This window comes from Aplidium turbinatum, chromosome 1 (assembly GCF_918807975.1).
Source record: "Aplidium turbinatum chromosome 1, kaAplTurb1.1, whole genome shotgun sequence".
Taxonomy (NCBI): Eukaryota; Metazoa; Chordata; class Ascidiacea; order Aplousobranchia; family Polyclinidae; genus Aplidium; species Aplidium turbinatum.
The window spans coordinates 60402491-60422078 of record NC_137472.1 but is presented as its reverse complement, the minus strand read 5'-3'; the positions used below and the strand labels follow the sequence as shown (position 1 = coordinate 60422078).

General features: G+C 36.5%; 1 protein-coding gene across 4 annotated transcripts; it reads right to left on the bottom strand.

The window, feature by feature from the left end:
• Nucleotides 1–845: 845 nt before the first annotated feature.
• On the bottom strand, nucleotides 846–17785 carry LOC145784300 (solute carrier family 2, facilitated glucose transporter member 5-like). Of its 4 annotated transcripts, none has more exons than XM_082596102.1 (8): nucleotides 8228–9560; nucleotides 7622–7743; nucleotides 6862–7032; nucleotides 6132–6226; nucleotides 5923–6037; nucleotides 4118–4281; nucleotides 3651–3795; nucleotides 846–1649 (listed from the first exon to the last, which is right to left on the bottom strand). In XM_082596102.1, exons 1-8 carry the CDS (start codon nucleotides 8421–8423, stop codon nucleotides 1449–1451), a joined length of 1209 nt encoding a protein of 402 aa, XP_082452228.1. In that variant the 5' UTR covers nucleotides 8424–9560; the 3' UTR covers nucleotides 846–1448. The 4 variants fall into 4 exon arrangements, with proteins under 4 accessions (XP_082452228.1, XP_082452221.1, XP_082452245.1 ...); XM_082596095.1 differs by having other exon boundaries at nucleotides 5866–6037; nucleotides 8228–8799; XM_082596119.1 differs by lacking the exons at nucleotides 6862–7032; nucleotides 7622–7743; nucleotides 8228–9560 and adding exons at nucleotides 14517–14645; nucleotides 17651–17785 and having other exon boundaries at nucleotides 5866–6037.
• Between the last annotated feature and the right edge of the window lie 1803 nt (nucleotides 17786–19588).

Genomic DNA, 19588 nt, shown 5'->3' with positions numbered 1-19588 from the left:
TAAGGCTGCTATACGCAAAGTATCAGCCCTCGCCCCCCAGCTAGAGCCTGCCAGGCGCTTGAGTAGCGCTGCGCGGGATGTGAGTTTCTTGCGCAGTGACACCAAATGGTGGCGGTATGTAAGCGATCTGTCCAGTGTCACCCCAAAATGTCTTGGTTCGGGGCAGAATGACAGAGATTTTCCGTTGTTCTGGACGTGTAGCTCACGATCAGCTTCCCGATTGTGGAGGTGGAAAGCTGCTGCCACAGTTTTGGTTTCGCTGAGTTTCAGTCGCCAGTTTTGGAGATAAGCTGAGAGAGTTTTCATGTCCTGGCTCAAAGCGTCTTCTAGAATTTCCCACGACTTTGTGTAGTGGAGAATTGCCAGGTCGTCCGCATAAGCGTATTTTGCGGAGACCGTAGTTGGCAGGTCGTGGGTGTAGATGTTGAAAAGAAGTGGAGCCAGGACCGATCCCTGTGGGACTCGACCGATCCCTGGGTCTTTCGTTGTGATGGCCATAAATAAAAGCAAACTTAACTGAACTGCTCCAATGTTGAAAGCTATGTAAAACTTCATTTCTTGGAGCCCTTACTCAACACCACACCGACCATTTCCAACCGTTGTTTTGCTCCCAAAAACTCTAGGTGAATATAAAACTGCGTTGCGAGGTTGGCCAATATTAGTGCTGAATTGCATCAATGGGGCTGCAAGCCTCATCACATTTTTCGGTGTGTTGTGCTGAATATCATAACACCAGTTTGTGATGTTTTTCGATTTCCATAGCAAGTACAAACTTTCGCTACACAAGCGATGTGTGGCTGTAACGGTTGTCTAGCATTGCGTTGGTGATCTTTTACTCGCCCAAAAATAAGAACAAACGCATTTGTTTGTAATTCTTGTAAAACATCATAAAAAGTATTGATATTCAAGAACTTTTGAACATCAAAATGCATAAAAATGTTACGCTGAATATGCAGCTTAATTAATCATATACAATACAAATCGGTATGTCACCTAAGGAAATTCTTTTAATAGACAAATACACTAACTTATTTTGCAAATATTATTTTCTCGTGTCTGGAATGGTGTTGAATCGAATTTATTTAGAAAGTAGATACGGCACTCGCACAACTCCCGAACAGCAGACAATTGTTTTGCGATATTTACAAGAGCCTAATAGCCCTTTAGATATACTGTATTGCACAGTAGGGCAGTGCGATTAAAGTATTTGCATCAGTTCTTTCCAACAAGGTGCAGGTTAAGGTCGACGAATGTGGGAAAAGATTTTACCGCCTAATTGTCAAGTTTAATGTTTCAATAACCATCTAGATTTGATGATTAAGCCTATAGCATGCCTGCAGTCAATTTAAAGCATTTAATTCCCTTCCCACGTCAAAAAATGCAGAAAAACAACTTGTCAAGGATTTTTTCCGGAATAAAATCATTGATCCACTAAGGTGGCCTTGATATCAAGAAATTGTCACTGGGAAAGTTTGACTCCTATTTTTTATGACAGATAGACTCGCTGAACTGAATCTTCTGTAGGAAAGTTTTCTTTGTATTTGTTCAATGCTTCTTCCTTTGGTCTCCGGGACGAATATCATGAAATAGATGCAAAAGAAGATTGTGCAACCAATCCATGGAGTAAACGAATATGCTCCGAGTACAATCTGAAACAAAATATTAATAAGTGAATAAAAAAATAACAGTTAACCTCTCAAGTACATGTAGCTCCACACAGAGTGAAATTTACATGCCTTTTGACTCTTTTTTATTTCTTTAAAAGTATTATTGACTCAAAAAGAATGTCTAAAAAGACATTACGAAAAGTAACTACGGACAAAGGCCAGTGTTTCGATCTTCAGATCTCTTCAGCGTAGTAAAGTGAAAGTAGAAAGTTGTCTTGAAGCGTTGGTTGAGATGATGATTTGAAACTTGAGTGAATGTTGTGAGACAATGAGACTGGATTTAAGTTTTAACTTTGGACCTCAGCGAAACGTAGTTTTACAGCCTATTAAAAGGTGTGATTTTTTTAAAGAGAATTTGTGCTAAGAAATGGCAGGAATTTGTTAAAAATAAAAACTAGAAAAAAAGACAAGAATTTGCAACTGAGCTAGGACAAAACAATCATCTGAGATGGATTGTCTCACAGATGATCGTCTCACAACAATCACTCAAGTTTCAAATCATCATCTCAACCAACCACGCTTCAAGACAACTTTCTACTTTCACTTTACTACGCTGAAAAGATCTGAAGATCGAAACACTGGCCTTTGTCCGTAGTTACTTTTCGTAATGTCTTTTTAGGCATTCTTTTTGAGTCAATAATACTTTTAAAGAAATAAAAAAGAGTCAAAAGGCATGTAAATTTCTTTGACACTGTCTGCTTTGTAAAGCGCTGAGGAGCAATGCATTCTGCGTTGGATACAGCGCTATATAAAAACTAACATTATTATTATATTATTATAAATTTCACTCTGTGTGGAGCTACATGTACTTGAGAGGTTAACTGTTATTTTTTTATTCACTTGTTGATTCATTCATATCAGTTTGTATCCTCTTGGGATCCTTCTCTTGTATCATGGACCAATCCTATAGATGTTTGCTGGTACACCCCTTCATTTTCTTTGAATTAAAATATTAATAGTTTGAAATTCAAAACTGTCATATAATTTCTGTCACGTGTTCAAACAATTTGTAGTGAGAGATACATTGCAATGATTACTCTTTTACAACTCAACATAAGAGTGCGTGTTCTATTGATAAGTTAACCCTTGTTATTTTACTGTAAATAAAACATTAGCTTGGTTTGTTTTGTCTGGTAATGGGCTGGTAGTATAATTGTATAGCAAAGTATAACCAGACAAGTTAGTGTATTTTGGTTTTACTAACGAGTTAGCAGTAACCTTTACACTACAACCTTTGAACCCGCATTTGAGCTGTGGTGTTGGATATCCTGCTCTATTCGACGAAGGTTCGTTGTTGTAAAGACATTTGATGTCCTTGCCATGGCATTGAACCACTGACTTGGCTATATTATTGGCTGTATTTAGCAATACAAAATTATATTTTTCACTGATAAACTGAATTTGGAATGCAAGCAATTTCTGTCGAAATGCAACAAACTTCATTCTTTTGAAAAAATTTGATTCATTTAAAAAAAAATTGTCATAAAAATATTTATTATCCCTAAAAGTGTTGCTACACTACTGGTAAGTTTGGTCGTCGGGTTAGACAAAACAAAATGAGCACCAGCGATGTTTAAATAACTACTGATAACGATTTATAATGTAACGCTAAATCTTATATTTGTCATTATAATGTTAATGATGTTGGTTATCTACGGTATTGTAACTTTTTCGTAAAACTGCAAAAATCTTTTGATGACTGTACAATTTGTGTCATTCTATATTTAGCCTATACCATGTGAACACACCAGCAAGCTATTTTTAAAGCTTTCGATAAAATTCGACTTGGATTTTAACAGAGTTGGATTTTAACCAATAGACCCCCTAGCTCAAGAGCTGTAAGCATGATCTATTCCACCATTGAGCCGGTTAAGTGAGATACACTACTAAACTACATATCTTATGAGTCAAACCACAGTTGCTTCATTTTTATTTTTATTCATTTGCAAAGCTTGTTTTATTGGTGCTATCATGTATACCTACCTCTAAGTAGGGGGAGATGAATCCTACTAACCAAGCTGTTATCCAGTAGAAAATATACACCACACCAAGTATGGTCGACCTTGTCGGTTCAATTGTTACAGCTGTGGCGATAGAAGGCACTGCTATGAAAAATCCTCCTGAAAAGCTAACAAGGGGGAAATGAGCTGTATATTTTTGCTGCTTTAATTTGAGTGATTAGTTATCAGAAAGTTTAAATTTAATCGAAAAAACAGTAACTAGGCCTACTATGAGGTTATAAATTGTTAAAAATTATGTTAATGTACGTAAATACAATTATTCATACTGTATTAATAAACGTAGTAAAAACTGGACATAGTGTTAATAAAAAGGTAGGTCTAATGAACTAGTGCAGATATTTTATTCAGTTTTGCTTTCAAGTATTTAAGATTACCCGTTCTCCAGTTTTAAATACCCTCATACAATAACAAGTTTCAGAATTAACTTACAAAGACAAGAATATAAAAATCGCCGTAATCGAAACGTAAGGCATTACATTAGAAGCCAAATGGGTAGTTGCTTGACTGACTGTAAACAAAATCAGCGCAAGTATCTCTGCAAGTATTGAGATGAGCAGAACCTTCAGTGCGCTGTATCGGCGAATGACTTTTAACTGCAAAATATTTTGTTTGTTAGACAATAAAGGCTAGTTTTAAAATTTTGGAATTAGCATATTTGTATGAATGAGATTTTTTGCGTCTTGACACTACACCGTGGCGGCATTGGCAATGTCATCTCGAGAATCCACATACTTTGAATATGGATAGGTAAAGGTGGTCCCATACTTGATTCCAGTGCCGAGTATGAGAACATTAAGTTCTCGTTGTATCAAGCCTTCGGCACTAAGGAGAGCAGAGTGGCCAGTTCCCTTTTCTAGGCCGCCATTCCTACATCAATATGCCCACCCAATTTATTACACCATCGGCAGAGGTGAGCGGTGTTTTCAACAACCAGCTCAAGGCGGGAGTCGAACCAGGTTTGCATGATTGAAAAGCAAACGCTTTATCCGTTGCGCCATTTCCTAGCAACGGGGATAAGGTGAATGGCAATAGTGAGACAATCGTAATCTCATCTGGTGCGGTGGGATGGCGTAACGGATAAGGCATTGGCTTTCCAATTATGCGAACCTGGTTCGACTCCCAGCTTTAGCTGGTTGTTGAAAACACCGCTCATCTCTACCTAGGGTATAATAAACTGGGTGGGCATAATTGCTGCAGGAAAGGCGGCAGAGAGTATGGAACTGGCCATCCTACTCTCCTTAGTGCAATGAGAAACTTATCTTCTCATACCTGACACTTGAATCAAGTATGGGACCCCCTTTACCTTTTTAATCTCATCAGTCAGATGACAATTAGCTTTTCTGGTTGTTGCAAAGCTATTGTCATCTCTGTGGTTATGCTGAATTGTATTCGCCATTCTCAGAGAAAAGTTGAGTGTGCATTTATGTTATGGAGCAGGGTTTGTTTTAGCGGAGTTAGGTTATCCTTCCAAACTGTACAGAGCAAGAAGATAGCCATAATCTAAAACAGGGGTTGTCATTCATTTTTTTACATGAAGGCTGTTATTAATGTGGCGGGCTGAGTGCCTCCCGTAACACGCTATTTTGTCACTCTTGGCTCCAAGTCTAAAGATAGCATACTTTGTCAATACTCTCACTGACAAATCGTGAATATTTAAAAGAAGCAGAACCAGAATCAAGCCTGTGAGGTGTCATTCGTTAGCTGGGTTAGTCGACTGGAATTGTGGTAATTAAGCGGAAAATTATCTTGCTGAAACTTTCTGTGACCATACGAACTATGCGTTTGTCACACAGCAGACCAGGTAACTTACCAGCAAGCGCGGTTCAATATTATCAAGCAGTTGTTAAGTATAAAAAAATAGCATGGGCCTTATGTTTGGCCTCAATGTATATTTCAGGCCAAGTGGTATAACTTGAACCACGGTGGAGTACCATCTCAAAACCAGGTCTGCTTTTTTGGGAATAAAAAGTCGCTAATCGGGTGGATAAGACTTTAAGTTTTATGGGGTCGTTTTGTGAAATATTGGACGATAACTGCTTAGATCTTTTGATGGCTTCTGATTCATAGAGAACACACGACGAAGTATGAAGAGACGGATTTACAAACAGATTATCGATTGTGAATCATTAGCTTTAGATATAGAAAAGTTTAATAATATAAGATTAAGTGTAACTTACACCAAATATAGATACAAATACTCGCACAGCAAACAGGCCAATAGAGACATTGGTAACCTGATCACTTGCAATCCCAGCGAGACGAAAAATACTATCGGAATAAAAAATAACTCTCGTCTTGCCGTTAAACTCCATGCTCAGGAAAAGGCAAAATACGCAGATGAATTGCTTTCTGAAAAAATACAAAAAAGATGCTTTCAATACAATAAGATTTGTTTGCAAAAGGAATCAGTCACATTTAAAATTATCACAGTTATCAAGTGAACCTGTATTGCTTTGTCTTCAGAATCTCAAGAAGTCCAATTGTTTTCTTCCCACATATTTCCTTGATTATTTCATCGTATTCTTTCTCTACTTCCTTCTATAAATTACAGCAACAAATCAGAATTATTAACACAGTTTTGCGTTTCTCATAAAGATATAAGTTTTATAAATACTGTACTACTGTTTTGATCAAACACCCATTACTTGTTTTGCTTTGCAATTGATAAAATTAAAGAACAATAGCACTGCTTCATCAGAGCTCTCTGAAGATTTGAGAGTAAGATAAGCAATACGACAAATATACGATACTCTAATATTTAGTGAGCAAGTGGGGATTTTAATCCAGACAATGAAACACATCCAATACAACTTTTCTTCCTACCCTCCCTGTGGTGATAACAACGACCAAAGAAATGTCACCGACAATGGAATGATCTGGCTCCGATGCTGGCGCGATAAGTTACAAATGAATTTAAAGAATACAATTGTTTTCACAGCAATTGGCGGTAGCGATATGATACATAGTTGTGATAGTGTAGGCTACTGTTTAATTTTACTGTAGTATTTATATTTTGATTCAGCGGACAATGCACAAGCTCTTGATACATAATAAATGCATTATAAATAATAATAAAAACAGTAATAAAACAATAATGAATAAATATAATATAATAAATATGCTAAATCATAATAAAAAAATAATTATTAAAATAAATAAAATTAAAATATCACTTGTGTCCCAATACGTAAAGTCTGTATAGTTGCAATGGTCTTGTCTTTATTGCCTTGTCGAGCTAGGTAGAAAGGTGTATTGGGAATTTTTAAACTGGCCAGCAAAAAAATGATATTAGGAATCGCTGTCAAGGATATTACAATTGGCCAAAGCTCTTCCGTACCCAAAACCTGATAAATGTGTAAATCCGAAAGGATATTAGTTAATGTTGTAAACTTAGCATTGAGCTTTCAAAACAGATTAAATGTAGGCTATAGATTGCTTGAAAACTTTATCAGGATTTTCTGTCAAGCCATTCAATTTTATGATCACATATCTCTCCACATCACGTTATAACGTTGTATGTCTAAGTTTATAGTGCCTAAGTGCCTAGTGTTAAAAAGTTTTACATGAAGTTCACATCAGACGTTGAGTGAATGTTAGCTGTGATTTGTGAAAGTGGTTATCCTCTTTGTAATGTCAAATCACATGTTAAAGACTATTAATACGTTTGAAAAGTATCATATAACTTTAACTGATTTAAACCAATGAGAGAATATATTTAAGCACAAATTATCTTATATTGAAACCACTTCATCAAAAATAAATTATGGAATGTCTGCAGTCTCAAGATCAATGTGTTTGTTTGATTGAACTACTTCTCAAATACAGCAAAATTCTTGAAATTGGCCTAGCAGAAATCTTGATTGATGATGATTTGATACATACTAAGGTACCGCATTGCTAAACAAACAATTTCATACTAAATCAGCAACGAACTTTTGAGTGCATTAATATAACTCCAAGTAAACTTCCAAAACTAGAAGTTGAGGCACTTATGCTTTGCCAGAAGCTTTGTTGCTCTCTTGTGCATATCTCGGCAATGGTTATTGGAACAATTACTGAAAAAACAAAAGCTCAAGTGAGTAATTGCTCGAATTGTTTTTCAATCGTAGTTGTCTCTATGAAAAGGAATATTAAATTAACACAAATCTAAAACTGGAAAAAAATTTGAAAGGTGCTATACTGTTGTTCTATCCATTTTACAATCAAAGGTCGGTCAAACTCAGAGTTGCTTCAGCCATAAAAAGCAATGAATTACTGTTATTCTTTTACTTGTCTTTATAATTCCAGTACTTACAGCATGTCGTGATTTCCCACACATTACTAAATGAAAATAGCAGAGAATTATCCTATGGACCTTACACAAAACCATTTCGATGAATGTAAAGTCGTAAAATATATAATATTCTGTCTGGCAGTGCTAGATACAAACATGGCTTACAACACGCTTAAAAATATTGATCTACATTTCAAGTTCAAGTTTTTCCTACTAAAGTGTAACCAAATCTGAATAAAGTAAATTTGTAAAATAGTTCTTCTTACTGTTTCCTATTCCAATAGCAAATCCAGACACCACACGAGCAACGATTATGACTTCATAAGATAGCGTCAGTTTCCCGATCACAGAAAATAAAAATGCACCAATCATCGAAAGAATGTGACAAACTTGCAAAAGACGTTTTCTGCTCATGCGCAACATAAATAGTCTCATTGAAATAGCGCCCAAAGTTGCCCCCATTAAAACAGCCGATGACGTCACAGATAACAAAGCAGTCCACGTAGAAAGTGGCAAAGTTTTGTCGTAGCGATTCTGTGTTAAAAAAAGTTACTAAAATAGTGCAAGCATAAAGTGTCTGAACGAGAGTCTGCAGCATCATGACCATGTGCACATGACTCCATTAAAAAATACAGCAAGTGGTATTCATGCAAACTCAGGGGCGGATTCAGCAAGTAGCCTTATGGAAGGGGGCTGATTTCAACAAAGCAAAATGATGTGTAGGTCTACATTACTCCGACCTTGGAAATAAACCGTAAATGGAGTTGTTATTCTGTGTTTTAAGGGAGGCGATCAATCGTTTCCCTCTGAATCCGCCATTGTACAGGTGCAATTATTTCTATAAAACTGGTCATCGATTCAGAACATGATGTGATGATTGATTGATTGAATCTTTATCCTCGAACTGGGAAAGCTTCTTGCAGAGCTTAATTCTGGCAGTTCCGCATACTTGTAGAGCCTTTGAATCACTGACGCAGGCTGGTCACCGAGATTGACAGAGTGAAGTTTTCGATTGTTGAAGTCTTGTTGCCGAGGAGTTATTCCATCCATTAGATGCCGCTGAACGGAGAGCAGTCCTTAACGTGCGCTGCTCAAGCGCACACCCCGAGAGTCGAACCAGCGCAGCTTGATCTTGAAGATTCTTCGTTCCAGAAGTCACGCGCTAACCAACTGAGCTATCGGGGCGGACTGTGACTCTATCTGCGAACAGTTGCCTCTCATTTGAATACATTCTGGGGATAAACATAGTTTTATGCTTTTTTCTTAAACTGTTTTTGTAGCATTTCATCACATAACAAATTCTTGAGACAAAAAAGTGACAAAAAAGAGTTTTTAAACTTTGTTTAGCCTATAAGTACAAGAACAACGTTTATCGAAACATGTAATTATTGTAACCAAGTTGTGTTGCAACTTGTATATTGTGCAATTTAATGCACAGTTATCAATTTATGTTAGTACTGCAGCCTGCATATTTTAATGATAGTTGTATATTTTTGTAGCCACACGAATATAACTTTTTGCTATAACTTTTTCTATAACTCTAATTTTCTGTATGATTGATTTTTTTACACTCTTGAGGCGCATGGGTACAAGTGTACCCTTAGACATTTTGTATCGAAATGACACCAGAATACATTACACAAAAACGATTTCTTGAATGTTGAGCGAAACAGATTACAGAAATGATTTGTTTGATACAGAAATACGAAAGAAAACTTAATTGAGGAGGTTTTAGTCCGTTTCACAAGTAATAGCCTACACTTTGTCTTTGTTACAAAGCGTTTGCCCAAGCCTACTGAAAGCAAGCCAAGCATCTTTTCTTGGCCTTAAGTCGTTTTCATTTCTTGTCTCTGCAGACATAACATCTGCCAACAATCGGTGTAGCTCCACGACTTCCATAGGGGTCTTTGTGGTTAGTTGCTGTCCTTTCGGAACGGTTTCGCATCACCATCCGGTTAGTAGAAGGAGCCTCTACTGAAGGCATACATAGCTGTTTCGCGAGATCTTTCAGAAATATTTACCGTTAGTCCTTTTTTTCTGAACTCTTGGTTGTATTTTCTGCAGCTGATATACAACGCGAAGTCAGTGACGTCAATCATGTCATAGGAAAAATTCAAAAGCCATCCCAATGTCCGTCGTTTTACAATGTACTCACCCAGCATTTTGTCCATCGTGTCCACCCTACCTTTGGTTTTGTTATAATACTTGATTATCTCTGGTTTGCTTGATTGCGTCGCTTCGACTTCTCCAGTCATGTAGGCTACATGATTGAAGCACAACTGATTTTTTTCCTTGGTCCATATAAACAGACTGCATAGATTCTTTTCAGTAAAACGATTTCGTAATTGCTTTACCTGAATACCAATTAAAACAGCTTCTAACTCATGTCCCAGTATGATTTCAGCTCGGTTTCAATTAAAAAAAGTTGGAAGCTTACAGAAGCAATATTTGTATCGCTTCCCTTGTTCTAGTCTTTGCTATACGAAGAAACAACTAGTGAGAAACAAATGAAAAAAAGCATCGCAAAGTTTACGCGATTTACGTTTCTTTTAAATAATTTTTGGAAGCAATTCCGGAATCGCTTGCTCGTTGGGCCGTGCACCAGTAGGCTACGTAATGAGAAAATCAAAGGCGCTGTTGGAGTTAATATCGGCCTTGTAAGGAAAAGTTTAAGCCTAATGTTTGCCTTACACTGTTATCCTGGCTGGATAGCCTTTAGCATAACACAGGATATGTGAGGTCTAGCCGCAGTTTTGGCCCGTTTGTGTGTAAGAGCTACCTTTAATAAGTTAATAGCTGTTTATCTGCTAATAAATTCATACAAATATTACCCTAAAAGTATTTCCAGAAAGCACTATAATCCATTATTTGAGTGTAATTTTGCAAAAATTTTCTGGACGGGGGGGTGTTCCCCCAGACCCTCTGCAATACGCGTGCCTTCGGCACGCTCTAACCCCTCGCGAGTTTTATTGATTCCCTTGTTTAATCCACCAGGAAACGCCACTGAGACTGTTGCATCTTGGTGGTAAGCGAAATTGGTTGAGTAAACAGACTTTTCCTTAGCAGGCTGCAGGTTGTCAGGCAAGAACCTTTCGTTTTTTCTGACTATCTCAACTAAGTCATGTCTCATGTGTTCAATACTTTATCTAGCTACATACCTGTGTATGTGTTTTTTCGTTAACGTAAATGCTAGATCCAGCATCAATATCACCCATAATTTCTTCACAAACCTTCCAAAACTTGTAGCTTAGTACAACTAATTTTCAATCTACAGCTTAGACCAACTTTATTCAGTATTTGCAACTAAGCTATGTAAAACATTAGGCCTAACATTAATTTGTCAACAAATGAATCATACATCAAAAGGTCAGTTTTTCTTCTAATTGACTCTGTAACTTTGCGCCACCTACCAGCTACAACATAGACCAGAGATTTCTACATACCTATCTCATTCGAAATCCTTGCTAAATTTCGACTGAGTGAGATGCCATGCCATATCGACAGAAATTTATGATAATTGAGTACCGCAGTGACATAATGAGCTGTTTGTCTGAGCATAGTCGCCGTTACATAGATAACATATCATATACACTATAGCAGGCATGGCCAAATGGCGGATCGCGATCCGGTTCCGGATCTTTTCAACTTTTTTTGTGGATCTTTCAAGTTGGCTTTGAAAAAAATTTCAAAGTATTTATTTTAAAATTTGCTTAAATTTTTAAAAACCATAGACAGACAATCGATAACAACTTAATAACATTGAATTGCATAATTCAAAATTAATACAGAAATGAAATAGATACATAATTTCGAATGTTTTCGGCAAAACTTTCTGCCCTCTTCAGGAAAATATCTTAATTCATCTAAACAAAACAATTATTCGTGAAATGTTAATAATAAATGACTGAAATTCAATAAAACTGCACTGACCTGCGTACAAGCAACAACTGACGAACAAACACAAAAGGTGGTAGCAATCTGTCATAATTATGCGGGAGTGTGGTCATGAGACGAGATAGTGAGCGGACAACATAACATAAAATAAACGTAAGCTAATACAAATTTTTAATTTACAATTTATAATTTATAATTTATAATTTATAATACAATTTATAATTTAATTTTTGTTTTTGTTTTAGCCTATAAGGCCTATATATATTTTTATATATTATATATATTAGGGAGGGCCGTCGGAAACAGATCGCTACATAATATATATTTTTAAGGCTTTTATCAGGGATTCATAGTATAGAAATCGCCAACAATTTTATGCAATCAGTTCAGTCATAGACCTTGTGTCACATCCACTGTCCACTGATGTTAATGGCAGTTGGAAAACCTACCTTACAGCTGAGTATGCATTACTGGTGCCTCAAATACAGATAGAGCTGTGCAGTCTCAAAGGAAATGAGATTTCTATTTTAGACTCAAATGTGTTTTGGTCATCACCTGTAAGCTTGGAAAGGTACCCAATTACTGCTAGGCTAGCTAGAAGACTACTTACTGGCTTTGGCTCCAGCACTTACCTATGTGAATCGTTGTTTCAGCAATGAATTTTGTGAAAAACAACCATAGAACACGACTTACTAATACTCATATTCATGAACTTGTAAGAATCGCTGTAAGTAGCAGGAAACCACGTTTCGATAGTATTGTAAAATCAAAGCCCACTCATCATTTTTCTCACTAATACCAGGCCTGTTTATTACAGCACACGCCTTGTTTTAGATGCACACAAATAATTGCATGTTTTTGTATGATACAAATGGAAAAATGCACATCTTCAGCTCATTGTGGATCTCTAAGTTGTCAAATTTGGCGGTAGTGGATCCCTGCATTATAGCGTTGTCCACTGTCTACGTGGCCTATTAACAGCACGTGTGGTACTTCCATAGAGCATACTACTTAAACGTTCTGACCAACAAATACGACCCACCGTATAAAAAATATAATTAACTTAGAAATTTCAATAGAAATTGTATGTGGGTACAATAATATTGTACCCATACCGCCTGTTAATGATGTTATATTATGTAGTCCGACGAAGTCGCCTTAACCGTTTGAAGGTTGGGGGGGGGCTGTCAATTCAACTTTTTTTGTATCAACAGTTGTATCTCTAAAACCACTGAGGCTGCGACTACGAGATTTCTTGACTTTTCCTAACTTTTATTCACCTCTATTGAGCTGAAATTTTGAGCGAATAAAGGTTATAAATTGAGAGATATAAGGCATTTCTCAGCACATCCTCTGAAATATTTCATATTCTATTGTTCAAAATTTTTCCACCGGCTGGATGAAAGCAATTAATTTGGCCCATGTTTCGTTAATCAAATGATTTAAATTGAGATTATGTAAAAAAAATTTAATCACAACATTGCAATGCATGTTTTTCATTACTCTATCAAAAAATACCAAATAATTCAAACGTCATAAGTCACATCAACATTTCAACGTATATAAGCAGTTCTAAAATTTACATAGTTTTAATTTTCGGATGTGCTCTGCGTGAATAGTTTTACAAAGTGAATCCCAACTTTTGAAACCGTGCCTTAAAAAATAACAGAGAAATCACTCCTAAAACATAAGAAGAATCGACAGCCCCCCCAAACTGAGCAAGACTCCAGGAGCCCAAGCGCCTAAGGGCTAAGCAATAAGAACAAGTTGCAAGCGCAGTTGAGGCTAATGTGGCAACAATAAAGATATGGTGAGCGACTAGACTAAAATGACCCGGAAAAGAAGCTTAAAACAACTCAGACACTACATCCTTCGTCGGCACTACCAAAGAATCTCCACCTCTCATTAGCGATACCAAAACACTCCATCCCTCATTGACGCTATAAAAGATGATTCAACTCTTATTGGCAATACGAAAAACACGCTGCTATATCATCACACTTCTTATGCTCTTACATGTGCAGGAAATTAATTTAAAAAACAAATATTTTTTAACTATTTTATCTTGATAATGAGCTGCCATATTGTGTATTTTTTCTGTATTCTTTAAGCTACTTAATATAGTTGCTGCGAACACTTTATTTCTGTATAAAACCTGTAAATAGTCCTTGTTTTGATAGTCCCTTACGTAATTACAATATGTGTGTGTGTATTAGTTTGTTTTTGTGATGTTGTTGGGTTCAGTCGTGTTCTCATTGCTTTAAGAATTGGCGCTCCAGTTGTTTCAGGAACGAGGAGGCGACTGATTCTTAGTTTATTCATCTACTTGTTTTAATGTATCAGGTTTGGTGGCCGTGCTTAACTATATTTATCGATGCATATACCGCAATATTAGATCCTTTTATGCACACCTTAAACCATTATGGTTTTGCCACCTTTTCCTTTTGTTGGTTTTGTTACTGTATTTCTTTTTCACAATATCATTTCTTTTGCATTCTGACAAAGAAAAATAAATTGATTTGAATTGAATTGATCTTCCACCAGAGCGATAATGAGTTCAATTATACGTCAAACCATTGAAAAACAAAGATAGCCAAGCTCATTATATCAGTATAAAAAAACAAAGATGTAACTACATAATGTAAATGTTTTTGCACTTACCTGATAAGTTTCATTGAACATTTTGTTGAGAACTGGAGTTAGAGGGTTGAGAAGTATAAACTGAAAGCTTCTTACTGGCATAGCAATTACTGAAGTGCTCAGTGCAAGAACTGCAAGCTGCGAGTTCTTCTGTAAAACATGGGAAAGTTGTATTATTCATTTGACAAAGTTACAACTGTTTGTAAGAGGAATTGCCAAGCCAGCACATTGATTTAACATCTGCAGACATTAAATCAATGTTGTTTTTATTGCTTATGAGGCAGCAATTCAGGCAACATCTCCCAATTGTTGCAGCCGGTGCAATGTCTTCATATTAGGGTCTATGAGATCCACATGTTCTGCAGGTCGAAACACAGGACAGTAATCTATGAAAATGAATGTTAAAAATGACTGACTTGCTTTTTGGGAAGGGAATATTGGCTTGTTTAGCCCTTAACATACCAAGCCTAGCTCACCAACGTCGTTTACCAAGGTGGGGTCCTCCAAGGACCCCATCGTTTCTATTGCTTAAAGTACTGTATACAGTATATACAGGGTCATCAATAATTAACGTTATAACTTCAAAAAAATGTATTTAACAACTAGTAGATAATAATTGAGTAATAAACATATAATATTATTTTCAAATAATTAAATATTTAAGAAAAACAAGTTTTACTCAATGTGTCAGCCATTTGCGTCGATAGCAAGTCGGAGACGCTTCGAAAAGGACCTGCAAGAGTCATGAATAACTCTTTGAGGTATTTTGGCTCATTATTTTTTCAGATTATTCTTCACTGCTTCCAAACTTTGGTGGTCTTTAGTCGAAACCCTGCTCTCCAGGTAAGACCAGATGCCAAAGTCTAGGGGGTTCAGGTTTGGGGATGAAGCAGGCCATTCTTCCTTGGAAATGAAAAACGGCAAATTGGCTGAGCCAGTTTTGCGTTGTCTCACAATACATACAATCAGTATACCGGCACACCAAAGCACAAGCCAACTTGTAGTCTACTTTCTTCATCCTTACTTAGATTACAGTTTATACAGCTAATGTAACAAAGGAAGATTGCTGAAATTGTAAGTAAAGCAGATGCCATTTTTATGACACTGTAACAAACCCCTGTTGTTACCCCAAGTGCTATAAAAACTAAAATTTTAGTCTTAGCATCACATATAGTATAACACATGTGTTTCTACAAATTACTTAGACAAAGGATCTTATTCATAAACGCACAGTTCATCCACTGTCATCTTCACATTCTTTTGCACTTGTCACAGTTGTGTTGGTGACTCGGTGCTGTTCACAAACGAAACGTTTGCATTTGGAGCATATAATGTTAACTTTTCTATCGTTGTTTCAATGACATTGAAAACATCTTCCTCTCTTCCGTCACTGGCTGCCTTGACGCTGAGGATATATTTGAAGCTTCAGTGTTTCGACCTACAGAAACTCCCATAACTTCAATAGCTCTAACGATGTAAAGCTGAAAACCAGGTGGATTACATGCTCTGCGCAAGACATTAGGTTTCGTTAATTCTTTGCCTAACTCCATCAAGAAATATTACCCTCGATTAGATTTTCTACTGTTCCAGTATCTGTTTATGAACACCCAAGTGATATAGGAATTCAGGGCTCCAATGTCAAGCACGTTCATAAAAAGTCGGAAAGGCCATCTTGACATTCGTCTGGCACAAGAATATTCCCTCACCAACTTGTCTGCATCATCCACTCCGCCTTTTGTGCGGTTATATTCAAGTACCGTATCATGTTGGGTTTCTTGTGATGTTCATTAGACAGTGAATTATCAAGATGCAGAGAAGATAGTAAACGAACCGTCTTGTTTTTTTAGGCACATAGCTTACAACTGACAGATTATCTGAAAAGATAAAGTTTGACGATAAAACATATCGTCCCTTCGCAACTTCCATAACTGCAGGAATATCTGACTTTTTTGCTCAGTGTTCCTGTCTTGGTGATATTTTTCTGGAGCAAAACTTCTACAGTTGGCACTGATATAAAAAAGTATCTGTGGTAACACTTCTTCCAGTTGCAAACAGTGATTTTATCATGTCACTCAATGCACGCAACCAGACGTCCTTGATTTTTCTCAGGTGCACTCCCAGGAAGTTTTCCAGTATAAACTTGGAGATTCTACAAGCAAGCGGTTTTCACGTCTTCAGCTGCCAACACTTTAATTCCATATCTTGCTGGTTTTGATTTCATGTACTGTCTCATTGGACATTTCCCTCGGAAAGAGACTAATTGTTCATCTACCGTTACTTCTTCAAATGGCTTATAGAGTTTTTTGCAGTTTTCTATAAATCCATTCAAATTTCGCGAAAAGCTGCAAGTTTAGCATTTTCTTTTCTTTGACTACGTGTTGATTTATCATCAAATTCTCAATCTCTGGCAAAATGTAAGGACATTGTTCGCGTGAAGTTAACTGGTTAACATTCAGCATTTGCAACGTAATATACCAAGGGGGGTCCATCAGGACCCCAAGTAACGTTATGCTGTTTTATGCATATGTTTCAAATAATTTTTTAATTTTTGTGGCACTATACCGAACTTGCTTAAATTTATGACACATACAAAGATAATGAGAAAAATTGTTGCTATAGGTAAGGCGGGAGATACAAAAAATTACCTCTGGGGTCCCTACGAAACCCCGCTTGGTATGTTAAGGGCTAGACTAAACTTTGAATAGCTACTGTAGATTTAAGCATCAGCAAAACGGTATTTTTAGCATCAGCCAACTTTTATATTATCTTTAAAATATTCTTGTGCAGATCGTTATATTCACAATCTCCGTTTAGTGAAAATAATAACTATGTTCAACATTGTGTTTACGGTGTAAAAAATTCTTTGTCTTATTAAACATTTACTTTGATTCTCGTGTTAACTTATTGCTTGTCGAAACATAAGTCGATTCAGTCCATGAACTCCGTGATTGTCGTTTTGCATGGAGCATTGAGATTGACGTCAAGAACTTATATGCAATGATTTTGCAAATTTTCCGCTGGCTAAGTTTGATTATTTCTATACAAAATTAACTAAAGGCTTAAAATTTAAAAAGGAATATTTCGATTTTTTATCACATTATTTTTTGCGGCAATGTATAAACATTTTAAATAATAGTAAAAGATAAAAATCATACCGTTTTTGGCATTTTTTGCTGAATCTTTCTGACCAGTTGTAGCCAAAGATCACTAAAAATTCTGAAATAATTATTACATACTAAGAAAATGGAGATGTTGCTACTTCTACTTACAAAAACCAATGTATTTCTTACTGCCCAGCCAGATCTATTGCATGCAAATCAGCAATTTCAAAAAATAACAAAATCAAAACCATTAATTAACTTATTTATTTTATATTAACTTATTTATTTTAACTTATTTATTAGTTTACTTATTTTTTTTTTTAAACAAATTTCAAAGAATTTTGTTTGTAACTCTTCGTCAGCAGTTCTTGTATTTTTACTCCGAACCAAAAAAATTGTAATAAACTGAAAAACACACAGACGAGCATGGATTAAGATAAAAAAGGTAAAGATACTAAGGAACAAATTCCATTAAAGTAAAAAAAAGACAAGCATTGAAATAAAAGAAGTCGAGACAGTCGTTACATTTAGTGATAAAACAAACAAAAGAATAAAAAAATTAAGAAAAAATTAAAACAACAACGAAAAACAATTAAAATCATTATTTTCCATTTAACTTTCCATTTAAGACCAAAGCTCTCACACGAAAAGTAGGAGAACAACACTGATTACTCAATAACAAGTATTGCTTACTGAGTAAAGTAGTAGCCTATAAACAATAAAACAGGCATGTCGCATGCTGATTGCACCACCCTTGCTTTTATGCACCGTCTACTATATGTAATGACAAAGCCAATCAGAAATGAAGCAATTGAGAAACGCCAAGTTTTCTATCTGATTTTCAATGCAAGTGACAATCTCTATAATATTAGTCAGCATTGGTAGGTGCAGTACCACTCTGACTTGCCACATTCTCCTATTCGGTATAGATACCTTCATATTGCTAGGTCTTAGTCAATGTGGTGCACGTTGTGCAGTAAGCTTCCAAAACGCCCTCAATCAAGCGCACTAAGCTATTAACTTCGAAGTGGAACTACCAATAGCAGACAGCGCAATCTCACTACTCAACTTCACCATAAAGATCGATAAAGACGACGCAATCTATCAAGAGTTTTATCAGAAAAAGGCAAAGGCAAAACTGCACCCACACTTTGACTCGGCTCTACCAACAAGCACCAAGGAGACCATACTCCTAAAAAAATACAGAGAAGAAAAAATAGATGTTCCTCATCCAACAGAGCAACATCACGTTTAACGGAATTTGAGAAGACGATCAAGGACAACGGATACCCTATAGAAACTCCTTAAGCAACCATCCAGACAACGAAGGCACTAGAAAAATAGACAAAATCCCCAAAAACCATATAACCAAATGCACTTTGCATTTTCTTTTATGAGCGACGATGCGGACTGTAACGTAATGAAAGTCTTCAAAGACCTGGAAGACCTTTTAAGACCTGGAATCCACCTCTTTCGACGCTCACGAACACTCCGAAACGCCCATCAAAAACGACAAAATCCGAACCTTGCCAGCCACAAGATTGCCAACTACAAAACAATCACATGCGTATCACCAAGAACTGTGCCTACAAGATCATGCGCAAAAAATGCAGGGAAAGCTACAGTACATAGGCAGCACGATCCGCCCACTCCACTTGCGCCTGAAAGAACACTTTAGCTCTGATAAAAGAATTACTTCATCTAATGCATTAATCAACTAATTCGACAAAGTTTTACAATGACATTGCCTGACAACACATAAACTCAAGAGACAGCAAACCAGACAGCAGCCTCAAAAAACTGCTATTACCACAGCGAACTTGCAGTATCAGGCTAAATCAGGTCGTTAGTATCTACATTGTGAAATAAGCAACGATCCTGCTGCTTCAAGCGAAACTCAATCTATTGCTTTAAAAGTAACTCTTCGGTTCGAACCGATGCACATTTGCACAATGCAGATCGTTCTACGCGTAACGATGACCTGACCTGTCG